The 20803-nt window shown below is 37.2% G+C and overlaps 1 protein-coding gene across 4 annotated transcripts in view; it reads right to left on the reverse strand.

Annotated features, from left to right (window-relative positions):
- The window catches only part of LOC121513342 (protein MTSS 1-like), a 66163-nt gene that overhangs the window by 16654 nt on the left and 28706 nt on the right, over positions 1–20803 (reverse strand). For 2 of the 4 annotated variants that reach the window (XM_041793031.1, XM_041793029.1), the window contains exons 4-7: positions 8720–8804; positions 5586–5677; positions 4934–5008; positions 1885–1896 (exon numbers count right to left, since the gene is read on the reverse strand). In XM_041793031.1, the coding sequence (XP_041648965.1) occupies positions 1885–1896; positions 4934–5008; positions 5586–5677; positions 8720–8804 (264 nt within the window). The remainder of the gene's footprint in view (positions 1–1884; positions 1897–4933; positions 5009–5585; positions 5678–8719; positions 8805–20803) is intronic. The other 2 variants (XM_041793032.1, XM_041793030.1) reach the window with 1 other exon arrangement.

Genomic DNA, 20803 nt, shown 5'->3' on the forward strand with positions numbered 1-20803 from the left:
AATAATTGCCATTGCCATTCCTCTAAGTGGAAGACAGACATTGATATACATGGAAAGAGCAGAATGACATGTAACGGCCATTACATCCTGGCAAGAGATGTTTACTTGTAATCAGGAGAGGGGTTCAACTATGGATGCTGTTATATTGCCACTTTGTCTGTGCCATTGGTTTTCCTTGGTTGGTCCACATTCCTGGCCACTGTACCATGACTTGTGCAACTATGTGAATGACAAGGCCGTGATTACTACTTCCTTCTTCTCTTCAACCACAGACAAACACTGAGGTTCACAGAGGTTCAGTGGTCACTGACTGCATAGTAAACAAATCCACCCTGAAGCATGTTTTCCAAGCTGTTTGCTTTGTTTGATAATGAACTATTAGAGACTGTGACATCTTCTGAAGAAAAATGTTTTGGTTTTACACTGACTAACGAGTATCCCTTGAGTCTGTTAACCGAATGAAAACAATTGGCTCAAATTATGTCTAACCAAGATCAGATCACTCTTATCAGCAGCCTTGGCTAGAGGACACAACACGCAAAGTTGTTATAGTTCTGTAAGAAAGGAAACTCCTTGAATGAATTAAATAAAAATTAAAAAGAGTTCTAAGAACTTTTATGCTTTTCTGTCTAGGTTGACATAAAGTAAAGTCTTTCATTTATCAGAAAGCTTAAAACTTAAATAAAATAAACAGTAAGTGTCAGGAAATCCCTAAGGTATTACACAGTTGTTTTTACCAAACTCAACTTGTCAGAAGTCCAGTAACTAAGCTGAGACTAATCTGAAGGGGGTCTGCACAGTCTGCACACATGTTGATGCATGTGCATACACAAAGAAATGAGATTATCTGCTCTAGCTTTCACATGACCAATGATTACATTAGGTTTTAGTCACAGGCTGTTTCTTAGCAAGACTGACATCTCAGGTCAGAAAAACACCCTCACGAGATGCATATCAAACACCATATACACACAAGATGATAGAGTGGGTGTTATTTCTGTAAGTAAATAGAGTTCTCTTTTAAAAGTTGCATGACTGAAAAACGTGGGCTAATCCAGGACTAAGGCAGTGGAGTAAAGTAAGATAAAGTTTTCTCACTCTAAACGCTAGGGAATCCCCTGAGGAGTAATGAGAGAGGGCCGCATAACAAGATGGGACAATAACAATTTTTAATTTATTCTCAGTTAGAAACAAATAATAATAGGAACCATAAAAAACCTTAACTTTAAAATGTCTACGTAGGTAAAGTTAATGTTGAATCATCTATTTCATCATCTTTTGTTAGCATTCTTCAGTAGACGGATGCTGTGGTACAGAGAAAGAAAATCCAAATCACTTTTAAGCATTGTTTAAAAAACATACTACTTTCTATACTTTACTGGTGCAGAAATCACTTCCCTTGATAGTTTTTCCCACTTAAGGTTGCTCATTGAAGATGAGACATGAAGAACATTTGTAAGCAAACAAAACTAAAAGAGGAACAGACAAAGATGAAAACAGGAAAATTAACAACTAAAACTTTGTGACAGTGAACTGGGCAAGAAAAGCAGAAGACATCGTCTGCTGCTCCTGAAGCCTGAAAGTCACCTCCAAAATGAGCATTTTACACATAATTATACATGCTAATTGAAAAATAAAAATTTTAAAGAGGATGCAGAAGAAGCTACATTAAAATGAATGGATGCTGAGTGTCTTAGCAGTGACTACCAATTCATATACAACATATTACAATGTGCATATGTGTTTGGCCAACTATAGTCTAAAAATATAGTTGGCTTATCCATAGTAGAAAAATGATGCTTCACAGTGTAACCAAGATGCTTGGATAAGCACTATAGCCTGAACAAAAATGTGGACGGTGTGTCTGACAACAGACAGACTTACCTAGATTATCAGCTGCAGAGCAGCAGAAGGAGGATGTGTCCAAAACACGAGGAAGAGGGAGAGGAAAGAAAGCCAAGTCAACTAAAAAGAGTGCCAGCTCTAAACACTAATCCATCATCTTAAGGTGCAGTCAATGGATGCTTGCAAAGAATTGCTAAGTGAAGTCAAAACAACAAATGGATGTTGGCCAAACAGTATTCCTTAGTACTTCTACACATATCTATGATTGTAGTAATGAAATCCTTGAATAAGTTCAATAAGACAAAAACTTTAATTCTATTGACACTCTGATCATTACACTTATCGATAGTTAATCGTAATTCCTCCCATGAAAACGGAACAATTTCTAGATCCATATACAGTGAAAATATACAGTGCTTAACAAATTTATTAGACCACTCTAACCCTAACCAAAGTAAGGTTTATGCCACAGCTGCCCTAAATTAACAGCATTGGAAATTACCAAAATCATTTTTTATGTTTCTGCAATGGTTAATATACCAACATGTAGAAGCTCTTTAACCCAAATGATATTCTTAATGCTAAAATATAATTATTATTATTGTTATCCATGAATTTTCAAATTTACTGATTTACAAAAAAACTGAAAAAAATAGTAAAGCAAATTAATATTTCTTGATTAATATGTCAAATTATAGTTATTTACTTGCATTTCTGAAAAGAAAAATGAGTTTTAGTGGTTGAATGTTATGCTTGATTCATTTCTGAATTCTCAGAGAAGTTTCTCAGTTTGAAATCCCTCATTCCTGTTCAAAATGGTAAAACGTGGAGAGCTCACTGAAATGAAAGAGTCCGCATTAAAGCACTTCATGATGCTGGATGGTCTTTGAGACAAATATGACATGTGGTCTAATAAATTTGTTAAGCACTGTATGTTTCTTTGATATTTTGTGTATTTCAAGCAGATCTTGTGCAGTATAGATAATAGGTAATACATATTATTTGTACTTTCGGTTTACATGTGGATGTTGCTTGTCTCAATGTTTTTACTCACTGATGCTACTGTGGAGGCAGCTAAATGTGTGTAGCACTTACATTTCCCCACAGGAACAATAAATTATGTGTATCTTTTTGGATCATACTATATTGTTATTGACACATTGGCAAATTAAACAAAAAACAAACAAACGCATGTTTAAGCTCAAATCATCTAATACTAAGCATATCCTGATGTTCTAGGACTCTGAATGTCTTTTTTTGTCCAAAACATTTGCTGACCTATGGTATGTAAAAAAATCCCCTTATTCAAACCTGGATCCATCAACATAAAAAAACTACTGGAGTCATGTTGACCTAATTCCTTTTTTGTGTGTGTTATATTTCTCCCTAGGTGAGTGAATGTGTGTGTAAGTAGAACCTGAGCCAAAAGAAGTGCAGCAGGAAAAACTCTTTCCCTCTCACAGTGTTTACCAAGTAAGGTAATGTTTATTCTCACTAGATCTGGACAGGTCTAATCTCAGCAAGGACAAACTTTTCCATACACATTACTGCTGTCAAATTAAAATGCTGCTTGTACAGTTCTCATTTGACACAAAAGATGGTATCTTATTTCATGATTTGTTTTAATGACTGAACCTTTTTTACTTTGAAAATCAGATAATTTCTTCATGTTGACTTCAGACTGATAGAGATCTAAAGGCTTAACATTTATTGAATTACAAGAAAACAGCAAGTACATCTTGTTCAAGTAAAACTAATTATAGTATTTGAAGAAAGTCATCAGTGGATACTTTTTCTCTCCTCTCTCCGCATGTAGCAGCCAAAAGACTGAGGGTGCCCAGATGATCAAAGAGGCAAATAAAACAGATCTCTCTAACAGGTAGGTCTGGCAAGTTATGGCAGACACAATGTCTATGGTAAAGGCTAATGTGAAAATTCAGCTGATCTTTTAGCATTTAGTGAGAAAAGATGCAAGTCTTATGTTCATGATCAAGGTTTTTAATGGTCATATGTTATCTGAACCGATTCTCTATAAGACATTTGAGAACAATATCTTTCACTGGCTAAGCCGACAATACCCGAAGGCTTGAAAATTTCACCTCCAACCTTTTTGTTTTTCATTTCTGCACAATAAGGTTAATATGCCTTTATATGGTGTTTTTGACACGCAAAAGCCTGGAGGTAGCGTCTGCCTGTCAAGCTATGAGATGCGCCAATCAGTCCGCAGTGAGGTTTTTCCTAAATATAATCTAAACAATTGTGGTACAAAAAAATCCATCCCCGTACAGTAAGAGGACATGAAGACATTGCTAATGAGACACGATTCGTTTTTTGAGCCAGGCTGTAAAAGAGTTAAATTCTAGCGTAAAAAAACAGCTTTTTAACATGTGTTGTGTATTGGACTTCCAGTGTTCCTGCAGCCAGCCTTAAGTGGACACTTGAGGCTATTGCAATTTTTTGCACTTTTGCATTGGCTTTCTTTTTCAGGACTGGAGGTTGACGCTTGACCCCAACACTACTTAGCAGTATGATTTGTTACACCAGTTCACCACATTTCCTGCTTGTTTGTGTGAAAGACACCATGGCAACTGAAACTGACTGTATGATGTTGGAGATGGGGCTAATAAATATTGAGCAGTAGTTGATTGTGCTGCAGTCATGTCAAAGAACAAAAGAGAGGAGACATCCATGGAGATGGAAAGTACAGCCGCTCTATCAGTTGACACAGAGAACAGGGAGTTTTTCGTTCAGCAACGGAGACACAAGATTGGGGAAATGCATGCCTGATATTTTTGGATGTTGGCAAGTAGATCTGACAAGTTGTATCAACATCTGCAGCCCTTCTCGCTCTAAAATACACACAATATGGCTGTACTTGTTACTCAGAGACTGGCAGCCAACAGGGCTAATGGCACCTCTTTGTATCCATCACCTGCTTAGGACTCCCCGTAGAGTTTAGGCCTACCCTGCCTGACCTATGGCTTTGACTAAAGCATAGTTTCAACATTTCATTAAAAGCATAGCAATACAACTTTTTACTAATTCACACCAGTTTTGTTTTCATTTAAAAATCTGTTTCAATTTGTACCTTTCTTTGCTTTCTTCTGAAGTTTCAGCGTATCTGAGGACTTCTTCTTTATTTCCTGTCGGGCTCTTTTATACTCTGGGCAAGGAGAGAAAGTTATGAAATCTGTGAGAAATCAGTTTGAAGAACATTTTAGCATTCACTTACAACTATGCTGGGGAAAAGAAAGAAACAAAGGCCCCTTGAATATTAACCAACATTGTGGAAAATGAAAAGCTGAGGAACTTAGGGGAAAAAAATGTCACGAGCATCAAAACCTGTTTGAGTTAAAGTATAAAAAAAATAAACTCAAATTAATAGTAAGGTTCTGCAAGAAAGTTTATAAAGAGCTGCTTCTGTGTTTTCAACTTGGTTTTGAGTAGCTCATAGTAGAAGTATTTCATTTCATGAAATTAAGGTAAAACTTAGATAACTTTCTTAAAGTTGACAAAGAACAATAATTTTTGATAAAATCCAAAAGTCTTTGCAATTGGATCCTATACTTTTTAAAGTTTACTCATATTTTCTTTCTTTTTTTTTTTTTTACTTATGCTCAAGATCATAAATGGATACACATTTCTGAAATTATGTCCGTTGCATTGCTTTTAAATGGTGGAAATGTATTCTCCTGATGTAAAAAAAAAAAAAAAACTCCCTTCTTGTAAGTGTATCCTACCTTTTGCATGGTCCTTGTCCAAAGTGTTGACTCCTCTTTTCCACTCCTCCATCTGTTCTTGTAAAGGGTTGATCAGACCCTCGAGGAAGGCCCTGTGGATAAGAGCAGAATACTTACTTCTAGTCTGAGCTCAGTTTGCTCCTGTAAATTGACTGTAAATAGACTTCAAATCTATAGTTATAAAAACTGAATGTCACATAATATGCATATTTGGACAAAAAAACTGTAAAGGTTTATATTTTACAAGTCTGAGAATCAAAAGTTCTATGGACTCAATCATGCCAATACATTTTTTGACCCATAAAAATGTTTAAGCTATAAATTAGAATCCACAAACTCTAAGTGTTCATTTAATATATATTTACTGACCTGCTCAGCAGGGTTTGTCACCTGATTATAAACCGTCAGACAGACCGTCAGACATATAAATCATTCAGTCTGGACTTTCTGTCGAAACACTGTTTGGCATTTTCTGTCAATCATTTACCAAGAGAAAGAGGGAGAGAAAAACAGTAACTGAGAAGAGATTGCTTGTGTCTAACTGTGTCACAGGAGGAAGTAAGAAGCTGGTGCAGTCTTTTCTGTCAATCATTACCCAACTGTGCCTGTCTTGTATTTGTGAGTGTTAAAGAGGCTGTGAGTATGAGAATTAAGCAGCTGCAGGCTTAAAGCATGAAACTAAAATTAGACCTCTCCCTCTTGCAGACATTTCTCTGGAGTGTGTGTCAGTGGGTGGGTGGTGACCACAACCCCCTGTGTCCAGCCCCTGCTATGGAGATCCGGATGGAATCTCTACTGAAATGCCACCCGAAATTAGAGTGCCCCTTGTCTACACAGCGAGTGTGTGTGAGTGATGAAATGAAAAGAACGAGAGAGAGAGGGAGAGAGAGAGTGAGAGAGAGAGAGAGAGAGAGAGAGACAGAGAGAGAGAGAGAGAGAAATGTGGTGTGTTGACAACACTGAAACATTATAGATGCTTGTGTTGCCAGACAGTCTCTTTCCCAGTCTACCAAAATAAGAAATATTCTCACCTACATATAATTCAAGACCAATGGAAGTAACACTTCATAAACACAATATGCAACAGCCAGAGTCCACCAAGTGACTATCTAATTTAAAAACACTCAGTATATTTACATTTGTGAAAAAAAGAGTTTGATTTTTTTGTGTCACTGCAAGTAAAACTGGACTTTAAAATCAATGTAAACTTGTTAGTCCACCTGAAATTGTACTAAGTTGAATTTCTCAAGTTGGACTAATACACCTAAAAAACACACTTGAGGGTCAAGTTCCTGTATGCACCTCAGTTGACCACTAACTGGTCTTGGCATTCTGTGCATGCCTCACAATCCCCATGCTGGGTTTTCACAGAAGTCAAACAACTTAAACACTGGAAGACAGCCAGGGAGACAACAAGATGGAGGTGAATGACAGAGCAAGAACCACATATTTTTTGGCTAACAAGGAGACAAGTTTATGTTGCGTTATCTGAATGAGTCAAACATTTTTAAGTACATGAACTAAAGGGAAATTTATTTTCATTTCATAACAAACAGATAGTTTGCAGCTTGCCATCTGGTTTGTTATTTATTTGTTAAGTGGTATTAGGTCAACCATAAGAAGGTCCTACTCTCCCCAGATGCTTATATACTGGAATGAGGACAGCAGTCCAATTAAACCATCTGATAGAACTAAAATCATAGCTTTGCTTGACTTTGTATGGAAACATATTGACTGCAAAAGCAAATTAGCTCTTAACCATATTAGACGACTACCACTGAATAATTGAAATACTTTACAGTGCTGATGTTTTTTTACAGACTAAGAAATGAAGAAAGGCTCCAAGATGTTTGTACTCTTCTCCCTATTGGCTTCAGCGAGAGTTTTAATTTACCAACTGGCACCACTGATAGTGAACAGCAACAGCTGCCAGCCAGGCTTGTGTTATGTAGTCTACTCCCTGGTAACCTTATGAAGCAGATGGATTGACCAAGTTCCATGTCTGTCATCAGGCAGATCCATTTGTAAAGCTCTAATCTGAAACTATTATGCCATGCCTGGGAAGGAACCAGACTGATGACAGGGCTTTGTTGTACTGGAGGCCAGTAGCAATGGCTGCCATCAGTGTGTTGATTTGCCTGGATCTGGCTATAGTATTGTGGAAAGATTTTCTTTCCAGAAAAGATTTTTTCACTCTTCTCCTCCTTCCACATGAGTTTGCGATAGTTAAAGGCAGGATTTAGTTGCATGCAAGCCCGTATGGCTGCTGATGAAGCTATTATCTATGATGTGTCTTTAGCAGCAGATTTTATCAAATACAGGCAGCATTTCTTTATTGACAGAGGAGCAAAGAACAACACTGCTAGCCTTTCTTGGCAGGGAAGATGTTTTTCATCTTCTCCTGGCTGACAGAGAAAAAGTTTTATCCACAAATTAGCTGCACTTGTCAAACTCATATAACTTACCAAGTTCATGTGCTTGCCTTCTACCTCATTTCATCTTGTTGCTCTGATTGGCCCATAAGGACTGTGACAGACAGAATGTTCTTCCAATCACTTTCCAAGATTTTTTTAAAATGTCCTCCCCATCTCAAACACTGTATGGGAGGTTCCCAAATTGGATAATGAAATACAACCCATACAATGGGTATATGAAACTGTCTATCTGGCGTGTCAGGTGAACTTGCCATGGTGGCACACACCTACTGTGTCACATGTTTTGCTGCACTGATTGGCCCATAATATATGGGACATACAGAGCAGTCCTCCAAGATTTGTTGTTGTTGTTTTTGTTTTGTTGTTTAAAGATTCTGCTCTTCACAAATACTCTCTGTGGGCTGTTGCCTCGATAGATATGTAACATATCCCGTGTCCTGTGAAAAAGTCTATCTGGCAGAAGTTTTGTGAAACATTCAAACTCACTCTCAATATTCCCTTATTTTCTTGAGCAAACCACTGTGATAAAGCTTATAGGGGATGACAGCCCTACTCACACCCAACCACTGTTACATCCAAGACAAGCATTCACCGAAACTGCATGAGGGATAAATCATATCAGGTCCTGTATGTTTATAAACGTCAACAGAATTGTAAGCAGGAAAGTAGAGAGAAGGTCAAGTATTTCTTGTTGCTTACATGGAGAACTGTTTTAGTTTAGCCTCTATGCTGCGATGTCTCATACACATCCTGGTCAACGCTGATCCAATGTCTCTGGTTCCACCTAAAAGACAAAAAAGAAAAAGGCATTTACAACATGGACAGTTTATGTCATAACTTTTTAAAAAAGCAATTCACTTAATATGAAGCAACACTTCAGTTTAAATTGTAAAAAACATTGGAAACAGATAGGAAATGCAGAACATTTTAATGAAGGTCAAACTTCGGAACAACTAACCGGTATACTAACAAGTGTAAAACACAGCAACTGACCCCACTGTCAATGATTGTGGCGAAGAACTGTGAGAATCAGCAGGAGACACAGACATACCAATTGTACACATAGTCAGGTCAAGAGAAGTGATGGAAAGTTGGAGCAGGAGTCAGTAATTGTGCCTGAGGCTAATGTGGGTTTCCTTCACACAGACTAACTAGCTGTCCACTGAAGGCCTCAGGCTGACAGCTAAGCAGGAACCTGTCAGTGATTGACACAGCTATTGTCTGACTGCTCAGTAGGACGCCCTGGTTTCTCTGTGGGGTTCAGGCACAAATGTGACTGAATGTGCATGAATGTGCTCAGGATAGAGAAATGAGAGGTGGGGGGCGGAGAGATCTAGTATGGAACTGTGCAGAGCTTTTCTAACATTTTCTAACATTCTGTTCAGTGCATCACTAACAGAAGGATACTCTCTGTTTTTGTGTGTGTTTATGTGTGCATATCTTTATGTGTGTATGACACAGTTTGGCTGTGATGATCTGATGCGAAGTGTGAATCCTCTACAACAGAGCGGACCATTCTGCTGTCAGTACAGTTCTTGCTACATGCAGAGACACATAAACAGAGCTGTCACTCACTCACCCACTCACAATCAGATTGTAACACAAGCACACACACAAGCATACAGTTTGTCAGCCTTTTAGGTCAAACTGAACAAACGCTGCTTCATCTTACAGAATGCAGGAGGGATGGATGAATTCAGAAGTTTTAAAGAGAAATTATGGTTTTCAAACTACTTTTATAAAGTTCTTAATAAAGAGGCATGAAAAATGTCATATTTCATTGGTTTATCATTAATTCAATTATCGATCAACAGAGCTAACAAGACTGTTAATGAAGATTTAATGAGACAACAGCTATCTGAAAGTGAAGCCAAAAGATTTAGAGCTCCCTCCAATGACTGGCTGCAGTACAGGACATAAACCCCGTTTGGTCCATGTTATCAGACTGACACTTTACAATGACCTTTTCTCTGAGCTGCTTGGAGTTTTTTTGACTTGATGGTGTAAAGGTAGACAACAATACTGATTAACCAGTGACTGGACCTTCCAGACACAGGTGTCTTTATAGACCAATCCAGAGAAACACCGGAAGTTGATGAGCCGCCATTACTGCTGTGGAAAAAGCCCCTCAACTAGCATACGTTTGCATGAAAGCAGTCCGTAAAATCAACATAAACCAAAATATTTTTGTTTTATCACGATAAAAAAACAATGCCAGGGCAATCTGGGAGAACATGTGCAGTTTTAGGCTGCCATAACAGCAGTGGAAAACTACAGCTTTTGAAAAAAAAGTGAGTGTCTTGAGCACAAGCCTTTACTTTGGGAGGAGTGTCCCTGTATGACACCTTATGGACTGGCGGAGGAGAGAATTACTGATCTACGAAAGCAGCACATGGCTAATTGAATATTCATGAGATAAACACGAAGTAGGAGCTGGTTAGCATGCTAAAGGCTATCCAGGCTCACAGCAGTGAAGACATAACTTCAGTTGATGGAGGGATTAATGACAAAAGGACAGCACTAAACTATCAACAAGCAGAGGACAACACTTAACCATAACTGAACCAGAGGACTCATTTTTCTTTCTAACGGTGAGGCTACTCAAATTAAAGCATGATGGCTGGATGTTAAAGTTTAAGGTGAACAGTGGTAGCAGCTGAATTGATCAGCTTATGAGGACCAAAATCATCAATTGGTGAGTAACATGGTTCATTTAAAATGCAGAGTTTTTTTGTTGGTGTTCAGTGTGGAGGATATGTGGCTGTTAGCTGCTAGTGGTGGCTAATAAGCCATGGGCTAACTGGGAGTTTACTGAAGATACTGGTTGTTTAATGTGTGAAATGCAACAAAAGGCAAATAAGAAGCAGCTCGCCATACTTTATTATCTTTTCTATTCAACTTGCAAGCAAATAGATGGTATTATGTCTTATCAGTCATTTTAAAGTTCCGGTCATGTGTAATCTGTGTGGAAGACGGGCTGTAATAGCAAGATCATCAGCTCGGGCTAAGGTTGGATTCGGTTTTTATTGTCTTGAACTCAGGTGGAATTTTGAAGAGAAATATGTGGCTCCAGCCTTGCTTTTGTGAGACATGATACTGGATCAGTGTTTGTGTTTTAGTCTGTTTTGTTGCTGTTAATAATGGTTATGCCCGATAGTGGTATGGGAGTGAATTCTGGAGGTTGGTCAGTTACAAAAGTCTAGTGTGAACTCTGGACCTAATTTCACATTTTTTTTTAACGTTCTTTTTTAAAAAGACATTAGACATCAGTAAAATCCTTAATCTGTGAAATAAAATTGAAGTCATAGCCCTCTGATTGAAGTACTCTTGTGGTTCTGTAAGGTTTTTATCACAAACATCTCTGCTGCTGTCATGACCATGACTGATTTATGAAATCAATAAAAGAGTAAAACATCCAAGGGGGTAAATACTTTATATAGGCAGTGTAGGCCAAGCTCTATAGTTAAATTATGTGAATTAAGTTTTTGTCAGACCTCACTTTAGTTGTTATAGTTAGGTGCTATCATGCTGATTTATGTCCAACTGTTAAGTTTTAAGAGTAGTTTTGTTCAGAGCCCTTACTTGATGCAAAAAGTGGTTATAATGTCATGGATGACAACTTAAATGTGGCTCCTTGCATCATTTTTAACCAGATTATCAGAGTAGATAAGAAAAGGTGAAAGAAAATAAAAACTACTAATACAGTCACTGCACTTCACATAAATGTGTCTGCTCACCTGACAGAAATGTATTCTGCTGTGGATACCTAACTGCAACAATGACCCAATAACCAACCTGTAAGACTACGAGTTTGTCTAAAAACTGGTTTTACAGACAGTCTGCATTCATGCTGCTCTTCTTAAAGCCTTGAATTAGTTCACTGTAGTCTCAACTGCTCCGTGAGAGTTGGAAAAAGCAATGACACACTATAAAACAGAGAGACAGAGGGTGACAGTAAATTAAGCTCTTCTAGGAAAGTACAACTTTCCACTACCATTCAGTGATACAGAATTTACTGTCAGTCCCACTGAGCCCATCATGACCTCAATTTTTTCCATCTATCCATTCATTCATTCATCCCTGCCTACTTTACTGTGTGTTTGTTATTGCAGAGGGTGTGGCTACTACATGCTGTAAAAGAGGTTTCTGTTAAACAACGCCGTAATGTTCATTCATTCCTGTGCTAACTTGTTTAGTCATCCGATCATCCATCTATCTGCCCAGACTCTCAATTACCGTGAGTGCTGTTGTTGTAGAGGGTGTGGCTGAAAGATGCCACAATGCCACAGGGAGGCCACAGTGCCAAAAAGAGGGGAAAAGAGCAGATAGAGTTGGGAATTTGTTAATTAGAAAGTTATCATTGACTTCTAGCCTGTGGTGTCAAGTAGCATTTGGTTTCAGCTGATTCCTTCCTTGCCAACCCCCACCCTCACTGCTGGATTTGATAGGAGAAATATAAGACGAGCAAAGGATCTGCTCTTGGCTGTAACATCATGTATGTGTTAGAAAGATTTAAATCTAGGTCATGCTTAAGTCAGATATTGTAAGATTACTGCAACAGACAATTTCAAACTTTTAAGAGTTTGTAGGTTAGAATCCCCTTCTGTCATACAGTGCATTAAAAATTATGCTGAGAAGTTAGCAATGCTCAAACATGACAGCATACCATAAGCATTTAACTGGTCAAGGCTAACTGAGCCTTGTAATTGATAGTGGTCATACTATAGCAAAAAAACTATAATGATTTATTTTGTCACTTGCTGTTTATGCCATGTGCAAAAGAGATTTGTTCTTTAGCTCAACCAACCAATACTGCTAGTTACTCTGGTATTTCACTTGTTACAAGCAGACTTTTTATATTAGGCTACATGCAGGCAGAAGAAGTGTTAGCATGCTGACTCAAAGATGATATTGGTATTGCTCCTTTTTATGATACTTGTTTTGTTACTCTCAGGATAAAGTGGCTGCTATCACATATCATTGACTCTGTCTGGCACTGAGTGACCCTGTGATAGAAATAGCTGCTTTAGCTGCTCCAGTTGTCTACCACACACACAGACCAACACAGACACACGAAAACAAGCTTCAATTGCTTCACAGACTGCTGTGTCTGTAAGCATGACAAAAAGGTGTTTGTTTTGGGCTATATTTTTAGTTTTTAGAGCAATTAAATCCCTCTTAAATGAAGTTTGTTTTGCTAATTTTTTTCGCTCCTGAAAACCACAGATTGTTTACATGTTTCTGATTATTGTTACATGCAGCTAAAAGCTGATAACAAAGACAGACATGGTGAGACAAATCAGAGAATAGTTGAAGCAGCATCCAAATCAAAGTAACAAGTGTTTCTGAGCAAGAGTTTGTGCTCATACATGCATTACTGAAAAGCATTATTCTTTTCATTAGCTATGTATACATGGACCATTTATAATCGGAATAAATGCCTAATCTGAATAAAAGCTTAATAGATTCATTTCCAAAAAGTACTGTTACAATAAAGAAATAATTCACCAAACACAAATGTCCTTACTGTTTCTGCCAAGTTTGTATTTGCTGCTGCTAGTAACTGACACATTTCAGAGAATAATAATGCACAATGTGTATCAATTTCAATGCTGATCATGCATACAGTAGTATTTTCATTGATAGAGACATGATTAAACATTTTGTCTGTGAAAAGGGAATACATTTAGTAGGAACTTCATTAATTGCTAACATGTTAGAAGAAATTTTCAGTAAATATAAATGCATAATGTGTATTAGTATGCCCTCATGCATAGCATTTTTGTGGGGAATGCTAGAAAGACTCAGTTTGCTGGCTTTTAATTTTGGAGGCAAGGGAACAGGATTACTACTATGATGTAGAAGATATTCATTATTATGAATTTATTTCTTGTGTGCCTGTGGTTGTAATCACCCATGTCTTAAGGTGTCACATGTGAAAATGTTTGCAGACATGCATATTAAATAAATATAAATGCATGCAAGAAACACTTCAGCATTAAACAAGTTTATTCAATAGTTCAAAAATGACCAACACAATTATTTGCATTCAACAAAGTATGTACATTTATTAATAGCCTATATCAAGCAGGATTGGAAGCGATACAAGTTATTTTTTCATGGAAACCAGTGTTTCTTTAGTCTCAAGGGTCATTTTTCACAAATCTGACTGTGTGTGTCACACAACTAGTATGGCAATTTAACGTTGAGCTGCCAAGTCTGTGAGTGTCCTCAACCCCCTTCAGATTGTTCCTTGGAATGTCACACTGTGCTGACACAGAGGAGCGTCTGTCTCCGAGGGACTGCAGTCTGTTAGCAAGCATTAGAAAGCACTCGGAAAGGTCAGTAGATTACATGGGGATGTATAAATGTATCAGATACATACTGTTCTAGGCACTCCATTTAAGTGGCTCTAATATCAGCTCTTATAATGACATGTAATGCAGTAATACATGCCAGTGCAATGCAAAACAACCCTGTCAATGATTGCTTTGCATTCTAGGCCAACCTTGAATCAAAGACATGTAATTTAAGATATCAAAATTATTTCCCTGAAAGGAATAGGCTGTCTGACATAAAGGTTGAGGATAAAGTTGCTTGTTAAAGCTCACTGGTTAATACAGAACGTGTGAAGAGAAGTTAGTGGTGTTTAAGTATTGGTAGTAAATTATATTTCATGGTGATTAGACTTTACCTGTACTTCCTCAACCTGCACAATTTAACAAACACTAATTCAGTGAGACTTCAAGGTTCTAATGTAAAGTTGGATACATAAATCCTTCACATTGCAGCTTTAAAGCTGCTTTTAAAAACTTAAAGAACTGTTTGTATGTTGTTTGGTGCACCTTGTAGAAAAATGATTACTTCTTATCCAGGTTATCATAGTTAAATTAAACTAGCTAAACAGTTCAAACTAAAATGTAAAAATCATTTCAGTTAACTTAAGCTAAATAAAACCTAAGCTTTCAAAGGAAATGAAAACTAGCTAGAATTAAATTCTGTGCCTAAAAAACTAACTAAAATAAAATAAAATTTAAGAAAAAATCTCTTTAGTTTTGACAGCAGCAGAGTGACTGTCATGTAGGGCTGAACGATTTGGGAAAATAATTTAATTGCGATTTTTTTTTTATCCAATATTGCGATTGCGATTTAACATGCGATTATTTCTTAAGTTCCTCATTTCATGCATTTCACAACAAAAACAAGCAATAATTCATTTTACACTATAACTGACAACATTAGATTGAAGTAGGACCAAACAATTTTCAAAAAATATCTAATTTTGATTATTTTTTTACTCATTTTGTAAATTTCATATGAACTGTTGTATTAAAGGGAATGGTAATTTTTATATAATTCTCATATTTGATAAAAAAAAAAAAAACATACAAAAACAAAGAAAATATGATTTTTTGTACACTATTCTTAAAATATGGCACAAGAATGATTGCATGATATATAATGCATAGCATCGCTGCTGCAAAAAATGTCTAAACTGGTATGTAACTCAAATTTCAGGTTAAAAAAATATTGCACCTGCTGCGATTTGAAAATTGCAGCAGGCCATCTATATTGCGATTTAATCTAATTTGCGATTAATTGCCCAGCATTACTGACATGTATGCCCGAGCCTGGAGAAAGTAAAATCCCCTGATTTGATTGAAGACTCCACACAATGGTCATTTTTGGTCTTAAAATTGAATAAATAACATGAAAAGTGAAGAGCCTTTTGGATCTCTCCCCTGACTAACACTAAAACTAATAAAAACTAAACCAAATCAAAACATTTGTGCAACATTACAACTAAACTAAACTAGCAACCTAACAGGGAAAAACTAATTAAAACTAAACTGAAATGTAAAACAATAAGGTAAAAACAAAATAAAAACTAATGAGAAACCCCAAACTATAATAACCTTGCCTCTTATCTCTTTAGATCCTGTGTAGTTAGATCATCATTGAGAATCTTTCCCATGAAAGTAGTAAAAACATCTTTTTCTGAAGCTGTTCATCATTTTGTCTGACACCTATGCCCTAGCAGCCAGTTCAGGAATGATTAACCACTATTAAGAAATAGTCCTGTCAATCATGATCATGTTTGATTTTTTAGATTATACAGTACATAGGCATCAATCTGTCTGTTTCAAAACCTGCTAAAAACTCCTCAGAGGGGCTTCAGAAATAGGGTCCACGGTTTATTTCTGGTAAACCCACTAAAGAACATGTGGTACACACTAAGCCAGTCTGCTTCCTAACACAGATCTTAACTTGTCATTAGGGGATGAAGGGAAAGCTGATATCAAGAGAGAGGAAAGAAGGATAAACTCTAAAAGGAAAAAGTGGAAAAAGAGAGAGAGTTATTTGGCCACTGAGTTTTTCACATAAAAACCAGAGAGGCCTGCTAGCTAAAACCAACTCTGTATGGGCACCAGATGGCCGCTATTAACTGTGGGCCAGTGGTTACACTGATAAGAGACTGGAGACCATACAGCTGGATACACACTCCACACACACATGCATTCAACCAGCTGGACATAGTGAGGGAGATGTTCACCAGCTAATTAGAGAGCTGGGGTAAAACACCGCTAAGCAGGCTAAAATTAATCTTCTTCATGTTGGCCCTCAAAGTAACAAAGCTCTATCTCTTCAAACCTAAAAATGATCTTCTAAATATTGGTTTACACTTAACAAACTGCCCAGTGTGCAATGAGAAGCACTCTAAGAAACTCTTTTTTATTCCCCATGACTAATGCAGCCAGTTTCACCATATAATCATCAGTATAGCTTTATTTAAGCTGTCTTTGTTAGCATCAACTAGGGCAGAGTTGACAGTTTAACTGTACAAGATTGAGAAAATACAGCTGGCAAAGGTTACATTAGATCATATTATTAATGATCTGAAGGTAAACTATAACATGACAATATCTTTCAGCAAAAAAGTTTTTCAAGACAGAAACTCATCAATTTCAGTTGTTTCATTTAGGGCTGAACGATTTTGGAAAATAATCTACTTGCAATTTTTTTCTATACAGTATTGCGATTGCGATTTTACATGCAATTATTCCTTAACTCTCTTATATTCCTAAACAACGGCTGAAAAATTCATTAAAAATATTTAATTTTGATGATTTGGAATTGTACTGCAAATTGGATATAATTGCTGCATTGAAGGGGTTTTGTCATTCTCATAATTAATAAGAAACATCACCAACACACACACATGCACGCACACACACACAACTACAAACATAAATACACCCACTCACATGAATTAAAACACAGCCTTCCAACACCTTCAAACTTAAAATATCTAAATGTTATCAGTTCCTGCTTAGTCTTGTCTCTTTCTTGTCTAGTTTTCGTCATCTGTATGTATTGCATGCATGTTGTCTTTCACTTCAGTGATCTGTTTTGTGTCACTTAATAAAAAAAAAAATACATACAGTGCTTAACAAATTTATTAGACCACCCTAACCCTAACCAAAGTAAGGTTTATATCACAGCTGCCCTAAATTAATACCATTGGTAATTACCAAAATCATTTTTTATGTTTCTGCAATGGTTAATACACAAACATGTAGCAGCTCTCTAACTGAAATGATATTTTTATGCTAAAATATAATTATTATTGTTGGCCATGAATTTTCAAATGTACTGATTTACAAAAAAAAACTGAAAAAATAGTAAAGCACATTATCATTTCTTGATTAATATGTCAAATTATAGTTATTTACTTGCATTCCTGAACAGAAAAATGAGTTTTAGTGGTTGAATGTTATGCTTGATTCATTCCTGACTTCTCAGAGAAGCCCAGCGAGCCAGCTCAAATTTGGGTGAATTCAGTTTGAAATCCCTCATTCCTGTTCAAAATGGTGAAACGTGGAGAGCTCACTGAAAATGAAAGAGTCCGCATTAAAGCACTTCATGATGCTGGATGGTCTCTGAGACAAATATGACAGGTGGTCTAATAAATTTGTTAAGCACTGTATATATATATAAGAAAAAAGTACAAAAATGAAGATAGGATTTTCTTATAGACTGTTCTAAAAAAATGTCACTTGAGTGATGGCATGGTATGTCATGCATAGCATCTCTGCTGCAAAACAAAGCTTAAAACTGCTATTTTGACACAGATTTCAGGTCAAAGAAATACTGCACCTTCTGTGATTTGAAAATTGCGGCAGGCCATATTGCGATTTAATCTATTTTTTGATTAATTGCTCAGCTCTAATTTAATTAGCATTTCAATATCTCAGACAAGGACATTTATGTTAGGTTTAATCTGACATTCATAATGAAAACATAGTCATATTTTGACCACAAAAAAAGTGTAAAGTTAAAGGCAAACAAGGTGTAGAATTCATCACAAAAGGTCATGTATCGTTTAAGAAACTTTAACTGTCTACTGTCTGTCTGAATAGTATGTCTTTGAAAACAAAATCACACACAGACAGAAATGTGAACACACACATACACAAACACAAACACACACACATTCCTAGCTAAGCAGTCGGCATGCCCAGATGGAGCCACCCACAGAGCACAGATACAGGCTAGAATTTCATTCACTGATTTATAGCCTGTTCTGTCAGTCTGGTAGTCTACTAGACAATTAAATTTTTCAAATAAATTATTAACTAAGCAGCAAACAGTTCAAGGCTTTGAAATGAAAAATTCCAAGGGAGCTTGAAGAATTGATAACAGGAAAATAAGAGTCAAAATACAAAGCTCTGGTTTCACTAAATCATCAACAGTATTCAGTATATGAAGAGGTTAATTAAGAAGGGATGCTTGGATAGTATTCTTAATAGTCAGGTGAAGACCTTACAGTTTGTAGGGTGCACAATATTGGATTTTTGCTAATATCTGACATGCAGCTGATATTTCCTGATTCATTTTAGCTGCTACCAATATAAGAACGTGGCTTGGAACTTAAACTTCAGTCCCTAAAACACTTTAAGCTTAAGGAATCAGGATAAACAAAGAAAAAGACATAAGCTGTCCTAGGTCTGTTGGTCCTGCCAAAAACTTTACAAACTTACTGTTACATATGGCTGATATTTACAGCCAATACAAGCCAATAAATACAGCTGAAATTAGTACTGGGCAACTAATCAATTTCTAATTTCAATAACAATCTTGGGTTCCAATAGTCATTAAAACATTTTTATCTTGACTAAAAATTTATGGGGCTGCATGCTATGGCAATCGAACTGAAGAACTACGCTGAGTATCAGTTGTGCAGTTAAGTTTAGCCTTAGCCAATATATTTGTTGTCATCAGAAGTTTTCAAATCTGCTGAAATAAAACCCCAAAGTCCAGTTTGACTAATGAGAGTGAATGCATCCTGCTCAAGTACAGCACAATTCCTCAACCCTGACATGGTCAGAAGATGAGAGCTTTAGAATGGTTGGCATTTTAAACAATGGTGGCAAAGGATCCTGGAGACTGGGGAGATCTGACAATCATGCTTTGGCATGGTACACACCGACTAGGCCTAGTTTGAGCGCGGCCTTACACTGTCAAAGCACCCGCTCCCACGCCACTCATAGTCAGCAGGTCTGGCCTCTATGAGGCACCAACGCGTGGGCGAACAAACACATATGCACCTGCTGCAGTGTGACCAGTGCTGACACAGAAAAAAAGGAAAAGACTCTGGACTGTCTGACTACATCTCCCAGCAGCTGTCACCCACAGACAGGAGGAGGCAAAAGAACAGAGTCAAGATGTGGAGAGAAGATGGGCAGAGAGCAGAAGAGTTACAAGAAAAAATGCCAGTTACACAGGGAAGGGCGGATCATTTGTTTGTAAATGGTTTGCATCATAGTCAAATGATGCACCATAACAACAGCAGACTGACGACCCAAAAACGTACCTAGTGACTAACACCTGGGTGTGTAGCTCATTGACAACATTCGTCATCACTGGCTCTGTGCCAACTATGTAGCAGGTTGTAATATTGACTACAATCTCACTCAAAATATCCACCAGTGTAATCTTTAAAGGAACCCAAAGAGAGATGTTTCAATTTAGATGTGAATGTGTGTCAGTGTGCCACTGCAATGCAGTGAAAGGCATCCTGAATAGTAATGTCTGAGACTCCCTGTACTCCTGTTTCTACTGTACATTGCTCCCCCCATCCTTAATACGTGCTTCTATATTCTCCCCTTACTGCAGTGATCTTGTTTTCTTCTTATCATTGCTTGCACTGCTCTGAGAGAGGTAAACATGATGTGAAAAGTTAGGGCTTTACGGAACACTATCAGCAGCTTGACAGATGAGAAGCTAGAAGCTAGTAACAGGTTGGTGTATCAATGTGCCAGAGTAGCTGCAGCTGACTGCTAATGAATAAGGCCAAATTAAATCACAGTTATTGTATTACTCATACTTTGAAAGAGGGGGGGGGGACTTAGGAGATAGATATAGCACATACTCCTCACGGAGAAAATATGTTTAGAAATGTAGAAGAGTGTAGAGATGGCATAGGAGAGTAATTTGAGAGGCACAGCATATCACCTTGGTGAGGATCTCCAGGGTGAATGCTAACGAGGTCTTGAGGCCACAGATAAACAGGAAAGGATAGCTGACACATGCATTCCCTCTCTTTTTCCTTCGCTCACATTTGGAGGCTTCAGGAATACCTGTACCCTTCCACCCTTTTCTATTCTTGTTATTCTATTTCATTTCAATATTTCTTGCTCTGTGTAGGTTGTGGTTTGGAATACTAAGATAGGGAATGGCAACCAATTGCTGCCCATTGCTGCTGTCGACAAAATACCACCA

The sequence above is a fragment of the Cheilinus undulatus genome, linkage group 8 (assembly GCF_018320785.1).
Source record: "Cheilinus undulatus linkage group 8, ASM1832078v1, whole genome shotgun sequence".
NCBI classification, from domain to species: domain Eukaryota; kingdom Metazoa; phylum Chordata; class Actinopteri; order Labriformes; family Labridae; genus Cheilinus; species Cheilinus undulatus.